This window comes from Arvicola amphibius, chromosome 2, assembly GCF_903992535.2.
Source record: "Arvicola amphibius chromosome 2, mArvAmp1.2, whole genome shotgun sequence".
NCBI classification, from domain to species: Eukaryota; Metazoa; Chordata; class Mammalia; order Rodentia; family Cricetidae; genus Arvicola; species Arvicola amphibius.
The window spans coordinates 62286173-62304610 of record NC_052048.2 but is presented as its reverse complement, the minus strand read 5'-3'; the positions used below and the strand labels follow the sequence as shown (position 1 = coordinate 62304610).

Sequence of the window (18438 nt, the reverse complement as noted above, 5' to 3'; positions counted from 1 at the left end):
ACACGCACGCATGCACGCACACACACACACCACATAAACCCTATATGTGCATGCACACACACACACACACACCACATAAACCCTATACGTGCATGCACACACACACCACATAAACCCTATACGTGCATGCACACACACATCATAAACCCTATACATACACACACATATGCACACATACGGGCACACACACACACACCACATAAACCCTATACATACACACACATATGCACACACACGCGCACACACACACCACATAAACCCTATACGTGCATGCACACACACACCACATAAACCCTATACATACACACACATATGCACACATACGCACACACACACCACATAAACACTATACATGCATGCACACACACACACCACACCACATAAACCCTATACATACACACACACCACATAAACCCTATACGTGCACGCACACACACACCCCACATAAACCCTATACGTGCACACACACACACACACACCACATAAACCCTATACGTGCACGCACACACACACACACCACATAAACCCTATACATACACACACATATGCACACATACGCACACACACACACACCACATAAACCCTATACATACACACACACACACACACCACATAAACCCTATACGTGCATGCACACACACATCATAAACCCTATACATACACACACATATATGCACACATACGGGCACACACACACAACATAAACCCTACACATACACACACATATGCACACACACGCACACACACACCACATAAACCCTATACATACACACACACACATGCACACACACGCACACACACACCACATAAACCCTATACATACACACACACACACATGCACACACATGCACACACACACCACATAAACCCTATACATACACACACACATGCACACACACACACACACACACCTTGTACCATTTCCCTTTCCCTGTCCCACTCTAGTCCGCCACAGTCAGCACAGGAAATCTGCAGGGTATAACTAATATTTTTAGAGGAATATTCCAAGGGGCTTGGGCAAACTGTTGGCCTGCGTCCAAGAAACAAGGATTCCACAAACCTTTTCCACAAACCAGAGAAGCAACATCTGGTGACCCAAACCCTGAAACATACTGAGGCCTCTTCCCATCTGAACCTCCAACTTCCTGGTCTTCCTGCTGCTTGCTGCCCAGGGCTTTCACAAAACAGATAGCTGTTCCCTTGTAGACTTCACAGTGGGGCCTAGAAACTCAATGGGGTCTCCCATCAAGGGGATTTGTTTCTGTGATAAAGCTGTGGTAGGGGTAGGGAGACAGCTTAGGCAGTAAAGAGTTTGCCATGAAAATGTGAGGATAGGAGTTCCTTCCTAGAACCCATGTTAAAAAAAAAAAAACAGCCAGGTGTGTAGAGCAGACTTGTAACCCCACTACTGGAAGGAATGTGAGCCTGCTTATTTGTACATGTGTATAGACACACACACAAACAGAATGAAGCTGTAATGGAGAACGGAGCTGAGACTACAGCCTGTCTCCTTACACTCCATATCTGTTCTTCCTTCTTCCACTGACATCTCCACAGTTTTACCCAGCACTTGACATCCAGATTGAAGCCATATTTCCTAGCCTCCCTTGCAGCTAGATGTGAGTATGGGATCAATGAGATAGAAGGAGGAAGTAGGTATGTAACTGGTGTGCCTTTAAGGAGAAAAGGTGTGCTTCCCCAGGACCTTTTCCTTCTGTCTGGAACACAAATTATGATGATATTGCTGTGACGATATCCCAGGCCATATTGTCAAAGGTGTTCCCTGGGGAGAACAGAGCAACAGGCAGAAGGATCTTACACAACCCGATGCATCAGGAGCTTTCGAGCTAGGACTCCTATATTTCAGTGATTGCCATTGTTTCTCATGGACGCATTAGGGAATCTCATGATACTGGGTGTGCATGGATCTGCAGCTACGGAGAGCAACCTGTTTACCAATAGGAGGGTAAGAGGGCCAGCTAGAAGTCAGTGGGAAAGGACTCAATTGTGAAGCAGTTTGTATAACAAGTCCAGTTTTGTGATTTCATGTTTCCAGACTGATCTAGATAAGAAAAGGGAAATTAAAAAGTCCTTGTTGGCTTTAGTGATGTCATCCCTCATGGGTGCTGAAGGATAGGTCTAAGGGAGAGGATGCAGTCCTATAATTTACAGGACTGAAAATAAGCACTGTATGTCATACAATACACTGGTGTCCCGAGGCCCAGGCTACAGATGTGCTATTTGGAGACAATATGATGTTCCACAGCAAAACTGTGCACAAGTTAAGCATTAGAAGGTTTCCCATACCAATCGCCTCTTCCCTTGAAAAATTAGTGAATCTGGCAAAGGAACCCACTTAGCACAAATCTAACACCTGTGTACAGGTCAGGGGGAGAGGTACACTGCCCCCCACTTACCCAACGGGCACATGTCTTTTTCACAGGGGAGTTTGTAGCCCTGTTCTCTGTAATCTCGGTGGCTCTAGTGCCTGGCCATGGATGAACAGTGAATCTTTCTTTGACAGCATTCTCACACTGGCTAGAGCGTTGTTTCCCCAAGATCTAAGTACCAAGCACCTTGAGGTGCAGTTCTGACTTCTGGCTCAGTGACACCACCCTTTAGAGGCATGCACTGTGTGAGTTGACAGGATTCCTTCAGGACACATTTGCCATTCCCTAAATCTTCCAGAAGTATGCATTCTCCTGTGTGTTCTGCTCTGGGTGTCCCAATCCAGTCCCTACCTTCACGATGGTAAGGACGCAAACACTCACATAGTCCATAATTATGTGACCTCCAGGAAGAGCGCTGTGCTGGAAATGACACAGGCTCCTCTTTCTTGGCCCCTCCCTCCCTCCTCCCTCTCTTCTCCCTCCCTCCTCCCTCCCTCCCTCCCTCCCTCCCTCCCTCAATAGTTTTCTGACACTGGGTTGTACCCAAGTCTGCCAGCTGTCTGCACCCCTTTTCAACTTTCATTTCAGGAAGAGGCCCACAGTGACACCACTGTCCTCTCCCCCAGAGTGCCTGCTGTCCTCCAAAGAAACATATGACCCACCATCCTGGACTAGGGTATCATGTCCTAAGCAGGTACTTCCACAGGTTTATGAGGACTCTGAGTGGGCCTAGCACAAGGGCTGGGACGCCTGAAAATCGCACTAAATGGTATCTGGCTGGCCCATCAGACACAGAGAAGGTGAGTCAGGACAGAAGCTTGCTAAGATGAGAATGTGTCCTTAAGGCCACACGACAGAACTGAGGACCTCCAGAACACTTGCGTGATGTGGCAGGGGCTCGGGGTTACGTGCGTGTACAAGTCAGCTTGGAGTCGGCGCCAGAGCCTGCGTGTACAAGTCAGTATGCAGTCGGCACCAGAGCCTGCATCCAATCCTCTCCTTCCTCTCTTGTCTCTGAGTCAGACCTAGATCTGGAAGAGGACAGTAGAGCAAGTAAAGGCGCTGTGGAGATGACCGGGCGGGGCTTGAGAGTCCAACTCCAGTCATCAAGGGAGCAAACATCAGGCTAGTCACTTCAGCTCTTCGTGTCTCAGTTTTCTGTTCTGTGAAGTGGGGTGATGAGAGTTGCTACCATCTGTGCTTGCTACTGGACCAGGACACAGTTTGTGTTACATGTTCTATTCAGAATCATATCAAGTATTAAGAAGTCTGGATCTTGTCAACAGGATCTTTGTGGGGTTTGATAGGAATACTTTCTGAAAATGATGTATTGCTTATATTTAGCCAATGTCTTCTTCCCTTCCTTGTGATAAAGGCAAGTTAAGAAGTCAGAACTGGGTGGCGCTGATGCACACCTTTAATCCCAGCACTCAGAGGCAAGGGCAAGAGGAGCTATCTCTGAGTTCAAGGTCAGCCTGGTCTACAGAGCAAGTTCTAGGACCACGAGGGTTATACAGAGAAACCATGATTCAGAAAACCAGCCAAGAAGAGGAAGAGGAAGAAGAAATAGTAGAAGCAGTCAGGCCCCTCCACCTTTGGTCCTTTGTCCTACACTGTGCTCCTCACAGCCCCGTGCTCCCTTTCCTGGACCCAGCTCTACACTGGGCATTCTGCCTGGTTGGTGTGGGTGGCACATGGCAGGCATTCCAGAGCCCTTTCTGCTTTGTGGGCCTCTATGAGGGGATGCTCTGGTAAGTGTACCAGCTTGGCAAAGCCCCTGAGACTTCCAGGCCAAATCTTCACCAGTGAAGGGCATAAGACCCTTCCCTTCGACCCTTTAGAGCTGACCAAGCAAGGCATGACTACCGTACCACAGACAACCTGTGAGATGCTGTAGCCTAACCACGTCACTGGAAAGGCAGGGCTAGGTCAGCTAGGGAGACGAGGCTTCCCAGAAGCACAGTTTGCATGTGTCTGCCCCTGGCCAGAGCCTGCTCTGTAATCATTCACCAACCTGGCCCTGAGGAGCAGAAGGGTGAGCAAGCTTAAATACTGCAAGGCAGCCAAATTTAGACATGGGCTAAGAGTTTGGCTAGTGCAGAAGGTGGAAGGTGGCCAGGGCCTGGGGGAGGAGAAACAAGTTCTCTACTGCTGGACAATGACATCCTGAATTTTAAGTTTCAGCCAGCCTGCTTCTCAGGTTCAGAGCACAGATAATACACTTCCTTTCTCTACAGTGAGCTCTGGGCTCCAGGAAAGGGGAATATCCCCAGAGGAGGCCTGTAGCAACAAAGAGGAGGATGATGGATGACCTCCTCCTGGTGAGGTTGAGGGAAGGCCCTCTGGGGCTAAATGAAGACTGGCCTGTGGCTGCATCAACACACTTCCTCCAGTGGGCTAGAAAACACTCCCATATCATTATCCCCAGCCTTTCTCCCACTAGTGCTCCTGAGGCTGCCCTACGGGTGGGGTGAATAGCAGACAGAGAATGAAGGGAGGAGGCCAGGGACACTGGAAGGAAATCAGGACTGCCTGGGTGGACATCAGAGGAGAAAAAGCTCCCAAGAAGAGAATCGGCTCTAGACCAGCAAAGACACACAGTACTGAGGTGTACCTTTACAAAGCTGTTCGGACTTCCAGACAGTGAGTGAGAAAGGGTTCAGAGACTAGCTTAATACCCAAAGAACATGGCCAGCCTTTCAAAATAGTATCCTCCCTTCCCTCAGCCAGGGAAAAGAAGCGGAGAAGGAGGAGAGATAACACCAGTGGTACCCTCTGGAGTAGTGGTTCTCAACCTCCCTAATGTTGACCCTTTAATACAGTTCCTCACGTTTTGGTGACCCTCAACCATAAAATTACTTCATGGCTACTTCATATCTGTAAGTTTGTTACTGTTGTGACTGTAACTAACTGATATGAAACCCCTGTGAAAGGGTCATTCGACTCCAAAGGGGTCAAAGCCCACCAGGTTGAGAACCACTGCTCTGGAAACAAACCACGTGGAGTCCAGAGCCCTCGGCCAGGCACCTAAACCAGGCCATTGGCTGGTCTGCTCAGAGCTGAGCATACAGGGAGGAAACCCAAAAGTCTGCACCCCAACCACACGAGAAGATGACCTTGTCCTGTCTGCTGGGAACACATTGATAAAGCCCGTTTTCAAAGGCGTCTAGGGGAAGCTGGTGGACAAGTCAAGGCGTGGGGGAGGGAGAGCATGTGGAATGTTCTCTCAGCTCTTCAGTCACTCCTCTTAGCGCAGGTGGCCTTCCGGGCTGCCCATCCTGGCTCTCGCTCCAAAGATGCACCAAATTCTGCACTCAGCACTGGCTGCTCCCAACACATCTGCATGTGCCCTGCTTGTCTCAAGCCCACCTTCTGAGAGCAACTGCTCTCTGTGGGCATCCCAGACATCCCATGCCCTCCAGGGTACACCCATGTCTGGAAGCACATGTGCGTCCTTAGTGACATGTGTGATCCTGAAAGGGATGTCCACTGGGTGGCCAGGGACTGGCTGATACTCTCATCTTCCGGGCCAAGGATACAGGGAAAATAGGACTGGGCCGGAAGGAAGACTGAGAAGAGAACCTACAGGTGAAGAGTAAAACTGGCCCACTCCTGGTCCCCACATCTCAGATCTGGAAGATAAATCATGAAGATCTCAGCCCTGGTCTGGTCCTGGTGGGGAGGGGTTGTCCTGGGAAAGCAGATATGACCAGCCTTCACCTCCTGAAGGAAAAGCACAGGCAGAGCCCAGCTGAAGCTTGTTGTGGAAAAGCCCAGGACTGGAGAGGAGCATGCTGCCTGGTATCCGGGGACCCCAGTCTAATGAAGTCTAAATACAACACCAGTATTCTGTTGAGAGTGATGAAGGGAGAGTCCTGAAGATTGGTGATGCTGACAGCTAAACTCCCTCCCCCGCTGTCACCATGTGTGTGTGTGTGTGTGTGAGAGAGAGAGAGAGAGAGAGAGAGAGAGAGAGAGAGACAGAGAGAGACAGAGACGACAGGAACACACGCACCACAGCACATCACACACAACACACACACACACACACACACACACAGAGAGAGAGAGAGAGAGAGAGAGAGAGAGAGAGAGAGAGAGAGAGAGAGAGGAGGGTTCCTGGAGGCGTGGCTTTGCTTCTGCCTCCAGTGGCAGCCAGCCTGCTAGTCTAGCTTCTGATAGTGAGCAATGGCCCGGAGAAGTGCTGGGCTATAAATAGGTGAAGGCCCAGGCCTTCCGGGGAGAGGAGCAGAGACCTGCTAGACAGTGCAGCCAAAAGTGGAAAGAGATCTTTTAAGGAATCCAGAAAAGAGGGGTAGTGGCCCCCGTCCTCCTGCTGATCTACCAAAATGCCACCCCTGGCTCAGATGAAACACAGCCAGGCCACTTCTATCTCACAACCTCAGTTTCCCCTGAGTTGCCCCACCCCTCTCCTCTGTATCTTTTCAATATCCAACACCAGCCTGGTAAAGTTAGTCAGTCCTTTTCCTGGCTTCCAGGCACGCCTCGATCGTGCCCCAGGATCCCACTCCGGTCCTGCCAGGTTCCCTGACTGTGTCTCCAGCGTTCCTACCTGCAAACACAGCGGAGCAGTAGGCGTCGCTAATGTCGGAGTCCGGGGTGTGGACATTCTCCGCGAAGAGGATAAAGACTCGCAGCATCACGAAACAGGAGGGGCAGGGCCAAGGCGCAGGCGGAGGGTCCCCTCAGGAGCAAAGTCGACCTGCGTGGCTGGCTGCCGGCTCCCAGGTGCTGTCCTGAAGAGGAACAGGCTATTCCAGGCGGCCCAAGTGGGCTAGGCGAGGACCCCGCCTCCGACTTCCTCACCGGGCTAGTCAGAGTGGGCTAATCAGAGTGCATTGCGAGAATAGAGGCTTATGTTCCCACCCCCGCAGTCCTACTCCAGCTTCATGGAATTCAACGTCCCGGCCACCAGCTTTCCCAATGACAAGGCACTTTGCATCAGACCCTGTAGCTACCGGCTGGGCGGTGGCCGCGGATGGCCGGAGAAAGAACAAGGGCTTCAGGCACCCTGCACAACCCAGATCTAGCTCCCGGACAGAAGAAAGCTCGGCCCCTCCCCTGACCTTCCACCTCTCGCCGAGAGCGCTACGCTTGGCTGTGTTTGTCGCTTGCAAAAGTCACCGGGACTTGAAGCTCCTTAGAAGCCAGTCAACCCCGGGGAGGAAGAGAAGTCCGGAGCCTAGAGCTGGGAGCAGGCGCAGGCAGGGCAGATGCTTTCCCTGGGAGTCAGAATCTCATTGGTGGACAGCACAGTGACTTTAAAAACTTTGCCTGCATTCCTAGCTGTAAAAGTAACACATGCTTTAACAAGAACACACAAAGGAAGACATCTCTGGCTCTTTAAAACAACAACAACAATAACAACAACAAAACTGCATTAAAATAAGATTGGGATATTTACCAATCTACGCTTCCCTCTGAACTGATGTACAAGCCTGTAAGTGACAATTTTTCTTGATCACCTGAGTCAGAGAATCGTGCTATGTCCTACTGCTTCGTGTATTTTTTCTCTTGTATCATTAAAAGTTCTTCCTAAACAGTGTTGGAAAGATGAGATAATAGCTAAACTATTAAAAGCACTTGCTGCTCTACTAAGAGAACTTGGGTTTGATTCCCAGCAACCATATGGCAGTGCAGACACACGCCAGCAGAACACTCATGCTCATAAAATAAATCTACAACGAATTCTTCATAAACAGCCTGTTCTAGGTCAGTGAGATAGCTTATCAGGTAAAGATACCTGCCACCAAGCCTGAGTTCAATTTCTGGGACCCACATGGTGGGATGGAAGACAGGCTCAGCCAGTTGTTCTCTGACCTCCACAGGTGTCAGTTACTGTGTGTGCACTCGCGTGCGAGCGCGCACACACACACACACACTTAAAACAACCCTTTAACCCTTTCAATGGCTACATAACTGCAGTAATCTCAGTGCACTGGATGCACAAAGCCTCTTCTTTCATGCTAGGCACTCTCCTCAGATACTTGTTATTTATTAGAATAGCAAGAATATATATGTTTATATTTTTTCTAAAGAAATAAAGCATGGGGCTGGGTCATGGTGGCCCTACACCTTTAATCCCAGCACTTGGGAGGCAAAGGCAGGTAGATCTTCTTGATTCCCAGGCCAGACAGGTCTACAGAATGAGACCCTATCTTAAAAAAAGAAAGAAAGGAAAGGAAAGGAAAGGAAAGGAAAGGAAAAGAATTTAACATTAGGATATAAGCTTATCTTGAGCTCCCCTCTGCCAGGTCCTCAGATTGAATTACTAGCTGTGACATTATAAAGTTGCAAGATTCTTTTTCTTTCCCTTTTCCTTCCTTTCTTCCTTTCTTTCTGTCTTGCCTTCCCTCCCTCCCTCCCTCCCTCCCTCCCTCCTTCTCTACTCCTCCTCCTCCTCCCTCTTCCCGTCCTCCTCCTCCCTCCTTTCTTTCTTTCTTTCTTTCTTTCTTTCTTTCTTTCTTTCTTTCTTTCTTTCTTTCTTTCTCTTCTAGTACTTATTGTTAAACTGCTTTCCCAGACCTGAGCAGATCCATCCTCCCATCCTCCCACCTACTCATCTGTGACTCATCTTCTAAAAAGGCCCAGCTGCGTGAGCCATCAGCTGTCTGCAGAAACTTCCCAGAAGCCCATTAGGGTGATGGACAAACCAGGGTGGCAAAAAAAATGACTTGATTGTGATAGCAAATATTTCCCGTGGCCACTGAGGATCCTCCTGCTGCAATGTGCGCCTGTGAAACAACACGTGGTTGTGGGGAAGAGCGAAGTGAGGGTTTGAAATGCAGTAGTTTATATAGGGCTGTGAATCGAGTCTCGGGAGCAGCACTGTTCTGGATGCCGGCGTAGGAGCAGAAATGATATAGTCCCTGTTGTAGGTCCAACTGCCTTCCTCCTCAAGAATTTCTATCTTGAAAACTTATCTCCTAGTATTTTGTTTTTGAGACAGGTTCTCATGTATTTCTAGATGGCCTCAAGTTGATCATGTGACCAAGGATGGTCTTGAGCTTCTGATCATCACACCTCTACTTCCCAAACGCTGGGATTACAGATGCAGGTTGCTATGCCCACTTCGATGTGGCACTGGAAACCGAACTCAGGGTTCTGCAGGGTTCTGGGCTAGCACTTTACCTAATGAGCTATATTTCCAGCCCACTAACTCCCATACCTCCAAATATGACAGTTTAGAGATATGTTCTTTGGTGAGGTGATTAAGTCAAAATGAGTTCACCGCAGTAATCTTTAATCGTCTGATTAGTGTCTTTTTTAAAGATTTGCTTTTAATCTTAAAATTGTGTGTGCATGTTATATGCACATGTATTTGGGTGCCCAAGAAGGTCATAAGAGGATATCAGATTTCCTAAAGCTGAAGACTGTGTATCCCTGATGTGCGTGCTGGGAGTCAAATTCTGGCCCTCTGAAAGAGTAGTACGTGCTCTTAACCACCTAGTCATCTCTCCAGCACCCGGATAATGACCTTCTGAAAGTAAACTTGGGCACAAAGATAAACTCAAGATGTGTGCATGTGGAAAAAAAAGCCATGTGAAGACAAGACAGCTATAAGACAGCCAACTGCAAGCCAAAGAGAGCAGCTTCAGAAACCACATTTGCCTCTCAGCACCTTAATCTTGGCCTTCTAGTCTCTATCTAGCATAGTGGGTCACAAAGTTCTATCATTTAAGCCACCAGGTCACTGCTTTTCATTATCACAGACCCAGAAAACCTGTGTAGCCTCTGGCCTCAAGGGGGTTCTACTTCAGTGGAGAAATCCGACATTTCTTGGGTGATCAAGTCAGTCATATACCATTCCAAACCAGCAAGTGCAGTTAAAGACCTAAGATGGAGGAGAGTGGAAGTGGGCATGGGAGCCTTGTGAAATCTCTGCACAGTGAGTGCTTAGAGACAGGTTCTGAAGGGTAGTTAGAAATCTGCAGAGCAAGACTGAGGTGAGAGCCGAGGAAGGGAGCTCTTCAGGAAGAAGAGAGGAAAAGTTCCACATTAAGAGCTGGAAGGGATGGGAGAGAGACCCAAGTCACAGGTTATACATGAGAGGGTGCAGGAGGGGGCAAGGCAGGAGGCCTGCGGGGCTTGCAGGAAGCTGCCAAGTGTCAGGCTCCCATCAACTTTTGCAGAATGTGCAAGAGACCAGTCTGTAAGTGAATAACCCGAAACTATGGAAGAGTGCCACGTGAAAGATAATGGGGACTTAGATTAAGACTGTACATATAGACAAGTGCAGTACAATAAAGTAGAGGGAAAAGGGAAGGTTTTGTTGTTGTTGTTTGGGTTTTTTTGTTTTTTGAGATAGGGTTTCTCTATGTAACCTTGGCTATCCTGGAACTTGTTCTATAGACCAGTCTGGTCTCAAATTTACACCACTGCCCAGTAAGAGTAGGCAAAGTAATTAAGTCTGTTACTATAGAATTTGGCCATCCTATGTTGCTGAACAAAACAATTTAGGTTTGGATAAAGTAACTGATTGTTTCATTGATTGATGCATCCATTCGCTCCACGTCTTCATCACATGTAGCAGGTATTTGTCACATTCAATTTTCATGGAAAGTGCTATGGTCCATGTATGAAATGGCTTTTCATAGGCTTGTGTGTTTTTGCACATTTAGTCCCAAGATGGTAGCACCATTTGGGAGGTTGTGGAACCTTTAGAAGATGGGGCCCAGCTGGAATGAATGAGTTGCTAGAAGGCAGGCATTGGGGTGATAACCTGGCTCTTCTTCCAGGAATTTATCTGCTTTCTGACCAACCCATATGTGACACAAATTCTGCCACAAATTCCCACACCACGGATTTATTTACTGCCATGCCTTCCCTGTCATGATGGGCTGTTTTCCTGAAACCATGAGCCAAAATAATCTCCTCCCTTGAGTTGCTTCTTCTCAGGCATTTGGTCACAGTAACAAGGAAAGTAGTTAAGTGCAGAAAGGCACTGAAGTGGTACAAATCATGCACTGGGAAGAAAGGTAAGAAACATTTGCAACACTTACAATGGAGAGGGAGCCCACATGATTATTTTTATTTATTTTAAGTGTTTAACATTTAGTGTGTGTGTGTGTGTGTGTGTGTGTGTGTGTGTGTGTGTGTGTGTGTACTTATGTGCCATAGCACATGTGCAAAGATCCGGGGGCAACTTGCAGGAGTCATTTCTCTGCTGCCATCATGTGAACTCACAGCTCATCAGGTTTGGTGAAGAGCACCCGAAGAAGCAGTTTTGCTGGCAGCTGTGGTCTATTTTTAAAGAAGTACAGTTTGACTCTATGCAGATGCTCAGTGTAACATGAACTGACAGGAGACATGATGGAGGAGCTAAAACTGGATCTGAGAGGCACTAACTCAGCTAGCTTCCTCAAATATGGTGCGTGTCTTCCTTTTCTACTGCTGTGACAAAGTACCATGACCAAGGCAACTTAAAGAAAGAGTTTATTGGGGGCTTTCAGTTTCAGAGTGTGACTCCATGAGCATCACAGTGGAAAGCATGGCAGGCAGACAGACAGGCAGCAGGCAGGCGGCAGGCAGGTAGGCAGACAGGATTCTGGAGCAATAGCCGAGAACTCACCTTGATCCGTAGGCAGAGAGAACTAACTGGGAATGTTGTGAGCATTTTAAGCAGTAAAGTCTACCCACAATGACACAGCTCCTCAACAAAGCCACACCTAATCCATCCCAAACAGTTCCACCAATGGAGGAAACAGGAGGAACAGGAGGAAATATAGCCTTATGGGGGCCGTTTTCATTCAAACCATCACAGCATGCCTAAAGCAATTTGAAAGAATTGTTAAACACCCTCGCCTCCTCTACTTTATTTATACAGCAGACATTATTCAAACTTCCTACTTAGCCTAACTTTATTCCTCAGTGTATAGGGGATGCTTAATGTTTTCTCTCTTGAAACAAAACCCACGTTCTCTGAAACCATTCAAGCTGAGTGAACAAAAATTATCTGTTTCGTGACTCTGGAATTGGGACCAAGAGGCAGGCATATGGCCCAAAGGAGGCACTTGTATAACAGAGTGGACAAAGTTTCTCAGTTATTGAAAAATAAATGATTAGGGTGTTAAATGAGGGCAGTCAGAGCTGGTGTGGGACCTTTATGAGGCTGGAGCGATAGCTAAATTGCTTTCAGTATAAGCATAAGGAATTGACTGACACCTCCCCCAGGAACTCACATTTAAAAAGCCACATGTTGTTGTAGGGAGGCCGCTTGTTGGTTCCTGGCTGCTCAGCCCTGAAATAATCACATAGAAACTATATTATTTAAATCACTGCTTGACCCATTAGCTCTATCTTCTTATTTTCTAACTCTTACATCTTAATTTAACCTATCTCCATTAATCTGTGCATCACCAGTAAAGTTTCAACTCATCTGTCTCCAGCAGTGGCTCCATGGCATCTCCCTGACTCCGCCTTTTTTCTCCCAGCATTCAGTTTAGTTTTCCCTGCCTAGCTCTACTCTATCCTATCACAGGTCCAAAACAGCTTCTTTATTGACCAATAGTATTCACAGCATACAAAAGGGAATCCCACCATCAAGATGTGATGGCACTTGCTTATAATTCCAGTGCTGGTATTCCAGTAGAGATAGTTGGATCCCTAGGTTCGCTAACTAGCCTACTAGGCAAGTTCCCAGCCAGTAAGAGATCTGATCTCAGAAAACAAGGCAGATACCACCTAAGAAAAACCACAGACCTCCATACTTACACATACTTAAGATTCTTCTAGCCTTTGCTCCTGGGTTCTGCTTTTTATCCCTCCTTGCCCATGAGAGCAGGGGTTGTCCTTGCGATACTTATTTGCCCTTTCAGCTCTCATTTTTCAACCTTTCCTCCATAAGTACCCTTCCCCAAACCCTCCTGCATGGAAACTTCCGCCTCACTTCTTGAAGCTTTGGATCCAGGACTTCCTGTCACTGTGCAGGGGTATCCACAAGCAGACAAGGAGATTTGAATTTGATTCCTTGAGGAACTTTAGGAAGTCAGCAGTAGAAGCTCCGTGACAGCAAACTGTCAGGCTTTTCCTGATGGGGGTTGGTGATCACAGCTGTGATCCTGTTGTCTGAGTCCCATCCATTTCCTCTTGCTTTCAGTTCCCAAGCTTGGCTGCCATAGCTACAGTCAGCAGTCTCAATCACACCGTGTTTTTGTGATGAGTCCTTGCACATTTTGCTTAATCTAATAAAACAGTTCTAGCTTCCAATGCCCCTTCAGCTATGAAAGACAAGGTAGGCTAAACCCTCCGCTGTTCAGTATTTTCATTTTCTTTCCTTTAGAGTTATTAGAATAGGGCAAAAGTGTGGCGCTAAGAGCACTGATGGAGCCCACAAAACTCCCCAGAGAAAGAGGTGTGTGTGTGTCCGTATGGTCAGGATTTTGTGGGGATTGAAGTTTATCCTTTATTCAGGACAGGAAAGAATAACTATCAGTTTTCCATATATAGCTACAGGGAGTGCACTGAACGTTTTACCTACTGCACCATAACCCTGTGTAGAGGTGAAAGTGAGGGTGCTCTCCTTTTTTGCCCATCTTAAAGGGTCACCGCAGACACCCAGATTCCAAAGGAGAGTTTAACAAGAGAAGAAGAGCATGACAAATGTATTTGATCATAGTTGGATGACAGGGGAGATGTCAGCATGAAGACCAAGTTCTAGGAATTGAACTCAGGTTTGATCCCAGGTTATTTTAACGTTTGGGTTCAACGATGCATTGACTGTGGTGTAGAGAAGTAATTAGACATCGTAGAGGTCTCACTGCTGTGACGAGATACCAACTACGAGACTTAAGCCAAGCTGGATCAGGCAGGGGAGATGACTCAGCAGTTCAAAACATTTGTTCTTATAGAGGATCCGGGTTTTATTTCCAGCACCCACAAGGCAGCTCACAACTGCCCAAAACCCCAGTTCCAGGGGACCCAGTACTGTCTTCTTACCTCTGCAAGCATCAAGCACAGATGTGGTACACAGACATGTACATAATTAAAAAATTAAGAGTGGATTTATTTTTAAATTACATCTATTTGTTGTGGGTATTAGGATATGAATGTCATGTAACCTGACATTCATGTGGAGGTCACAGGACAACTCATGAGCCAGCTCTTTCAGAAGGGTTTAGCTCACAGTTTCAGAGGTTAGTCCATCATGATCAGGAGGCAGGAGGGTGGGGTGTGGTTGGAGGGGTGGTCACCACAGCAGAGCAAGTCACATTAGGTCCTCAGCCTGGGAGATGGTGCTGTCTACTTACAGGGCAGGTCTTGGGCTCTTCAGTTATACTTCCCTGGACTTAAATCACGCACACATATGATTTATTTTTCTAGGCACATGCCAATCCAACCAAGTTGACAAGACTAAGGACTACAGAGAGTAAGAACATAATCGAATTCTGAGAGATTGTGTGGCAACACCCAGCAAGGCCTACCCACTCAGATTTAAATTTTTATTCAAAATTTAATTTGAGAGAGTGTATGTGTGTGTGTTGGGGGTGAGTAGGTGCATACCATAGTGTGTATGTGGAGACTAGAGGATAAATCTGTGGATTCAGTTCTCCCCTTCCACCTTTACCTGGGTTCTGAGGATTGAACTCAGGTCACCAGGCTTGCACAATATATGCCTTTACCAGCTCAGCCTCCCTTCAGCCCCAAAGAACTTCTTTACAGTTAGGTCTGTGATAGTTTTCTCATTATGTGACAAAATACTTGACAAAAGTAACTTAACAGGGCTGGAGAGATGGCTCAGAGGTTAAGAGCACTTGGCTGCTCTTCCAGAGGTCCTGAGTTCAATTCCCAGCAACCACATGGTGGCTCACAGCCATCTATAGTGGGATCTGATGCCCTTTTCTGGCATAAAGACATACATACATACATACATACATACATACATACATACATACACACAGAGTACTGATGGAGGATTCTCATTGGCTAATAAACAAACTGCCTTGGCCAGCCCTTAGGTGGGTGGAGTAGACAGAACAGAAAGAAAGACGTGAGGTAGATGGCTCAGTCAGATGCCATGCCTCTCCTAAGTGAGATAAATCGCCATGCCTCTGCTCTCTGGGCCAGACCGCCATGCCTCTCCTCAGGGAGACAGTCGCCATGAAGCCAGCCACCAGGGCAGACGTGATAAAGCTCTGGCCCAAGATGGACGTACGCTAGAATCTTCCTGGTAAGGCACCACTTCGTGGTGCTGCACAGATTATTAGATATGGGTTAATCAAAATGTGAGTTAGCCAGTAAGAGGCTGAAGCTAATGGGCCAGGTAGTATTTAAATGAATACAGTTTGTGTTGTTATTTCGGGTGTAAAGCTAGCCAGGTGGCTGGGAGCCTGGTGGCAGGAACATGGCCCGCAGCCCCTCACTACAGAGTACTCATAAACATAAAACAAATCTTTTAAAAAAAAGTAACTTAAGGGTTTTGTGGGGGTTTGAATGAGAATGCCCACCATAGGACCATATATTTGAATGTTTGGTCCCCTGTTGGTGGAACCATTTGGGAAGGATTAGAAGGTGTGGCCTTATTGGAGGTGTGTCACTGGGGGTGGGCTTTGAGGTTTCAAAAGATTCATAGCATTCCCAGTGCACTCTCTCTGCCTCACAGTTGTGGATCAAGATATGAGTTCCCAGCTATTCCTTTGCTCCACCACCATGAACTCTAACTCCCTGAAATCACATGCTTTTTTTTAATAAGTTGTCTTGGCCATGGTGTTTCACCATAGCATAGAACAGTAATCAAGACAACTTGTTTTGGATGGTTAGAGACATAAGGAAGCTGGACACATTGCACTCGCAGAAGAGAGTCTACAGGAGATGAAAGCTGGAGCTCACTTGTTTTCTCCTTCATCCTCAGTCCCGGACGCCACCCCATGGAATGCTACAGCCCACATTCAGGGTGGGTCTTTCCTCAGCTACACCTCTCTAGAAATGCCCTCATAGACAGGTCTGGAGGTATGTCTCCTAGATGATTTAAGATCCAGATAAGCTGACGATGAAGACTAACCACCACAATTTCTGAAACAGAAAAGGAAGATCAAAGTGATCTTTTGGGGCTTTGTGATTGGCTTTGAGGAAGAGGGGTCCTTGTTTCTTTAACATTGGAGAAGAGGAGTTCTAGTTTGGCTGGCCTTAGAGAATAGTGAGAGGTGAGAGTCAGGGAGGTAGAAGGTTCATGCTTGTGTGCTATTAACGTTTCAGAGCCAGCAAGATGCTTCAACAGGCAAAAGTGCAAACCTAGTGATCTAGGTTTAGTCCCCAGAATCCAGGGTGGAAGGAAAGAATCAACTCGCAAAAGGTGTCCTCTGACATCCGTAAAGTGAATGCTCACACACACACACACACACACACACACACACACACACACACACACGGAATTTACATGAGTTAGAAGTCTCTATCCTTATTATTTTAATTAGTGATCTGGCATCCTGGTAGTGGTGGCACATACCTTTAATCCTAACACTCAGGAGGCAGAGGTAGGTGAATCCCTATGAATTCAAGGCCAGCCTGGTCTACAGAGCAAGTTTTAGGACAGCCAAGGCTACATAAAGAAACCCTGTCTCAGGGGGGGAAAAGTGATCATTGCCTAAAATTTTGCAATATTTACACCAATAATTTAACTAGCTAAATTTGTTCAATTCTTTTAAATGTGTGTGTGTGTTTTTAAGTTAGCATGCAAGTACTAGGTTTCTTTATGGCATTTTCATATCTTAAGTCATTCTAACTTGTTCCTCTCCCTTCTGTCCTCTCTCATGCCCACTCTGCTTTTGTTTTTCCTTTGGGAGAGAAAATTAACAGAGTTCCCAAGTTGAGCAATTAAAAAAAAATCCAATCATTAAGGTCAATCCATTTTTACTCCTATGAGAATTCAAGTCTTCTAAGCCCATGTGCTCTGGTCTGGAATAAGAATCTTGTAGTCCAGATGTACTGGGAGGAGAGAGGGGGATACTCTTGGTCACCACACCAGATCCCTGTCAACAAGGGATCCCTGATAAGATTTTGTTTCTCTGAGTTTTAGTCATCTGTGAGGTAGCTGTGGTGAAGTTCCTGAAATAGACTGCAAAGCACTACTTTAGACTCATCCAAAATTAGTGATGTTTCTCTTCTTCTGCCTAGAGGAGATTTTTATCCATTTCCTTTTAGCTTCGTTTTTGGTTTTTGTTTGTTTTTACCACAGCAGGTACAGTGGAAAGAATTGTGTTCAGAATTGAGTGCGGCAAGAGCCTCTCTGTTCTGAAGTTTCCTGAAAGGCCGCATGACCCCTTAGCAAGCAGAGACAGGTTCCCTGTTGAGTTGTGAGAGCAGGGCTCTGGGACTAAGGCACTAAGTGGGTTAGTATTATGCATAGGTCTCCTTTTAAACTGAGTCCATAGGATACTCTAGATAGGGTGGAGGACCTACACACACTCACACACATACCCAACTACCTACACTGGGATAGTTATGTGTGTCAAATGCACAGACACATACACACAGATGATTATGGGTATGAGATTAGGCTAAAGTGGGCCTAGATAGCTTGTAAGAATTATTTAGTGTCTATGAGGTTAGTTCTAGAATGTGTTATGCCAGGGACTCCTTCCTCTTACCTGACCTGGCACTCCAGATGAGGACTCCAAGGTTGCCACAGGCCTTCTTGATCTCAAAGTCTGTTTTTAATTGTATGCTTACGTTTGTTTCCAACTACACCTTCAGTCAGCTAAAAGAAGCAACTGACTTTAGAGTCTTTGTATAAAATTACTTTTGTTATAGTGATTTAGACAACCCACACACTTGGGTTTCTATGGCCGTATTCTTTACTTGAATTTCATTTGTTGATACCAATGATGTTCTTAATAACCATGACAATACATATGACAGATTACTGTTAGTCACTCCTGGCAGAGATTGCCACTTCTTAAATACATGGTTAAACCAACCCTTGAATTTAAGTTTTTAAAATATTATTATGAAATAGTCAAAAACCGTTTTATAGGAAGCAGGCATGGCAGCACACACCTCGTGTGACCTAGTACTTGGGAAGCTGAGGCAG

General features: G+C 46.6%; 1 protein-coding gene across 3 annotated transcripts in view; it reads right to left on the bottom strand.

Moving 5' to 3' along the window:
• Dysf (dysferlin) overlaps positions 1 to 7072 on the bottom strand; it is a 201247-nt gene extending 194175 nt beyond the window's left edge. For all 3 annotated transcript variants that reach the window (XM_038318221.1, XM_038318219.1, XM_038318223.1), the window contains exon 1: positions 6964 to 7072. In XM_038318221.1, the coding sequence (XP_038174149.1) occupies positions 6964 to 7051 (88 nt within the window). In that variant the 5' untranslated portion in view covers positions 7052 to 7072. The remainder of the gene's footprint in view (positions 1 to 6963) is intronic.
• Between the last annotated feature and the right edge of the window lie 11366 nt (positions 7073 to 18438).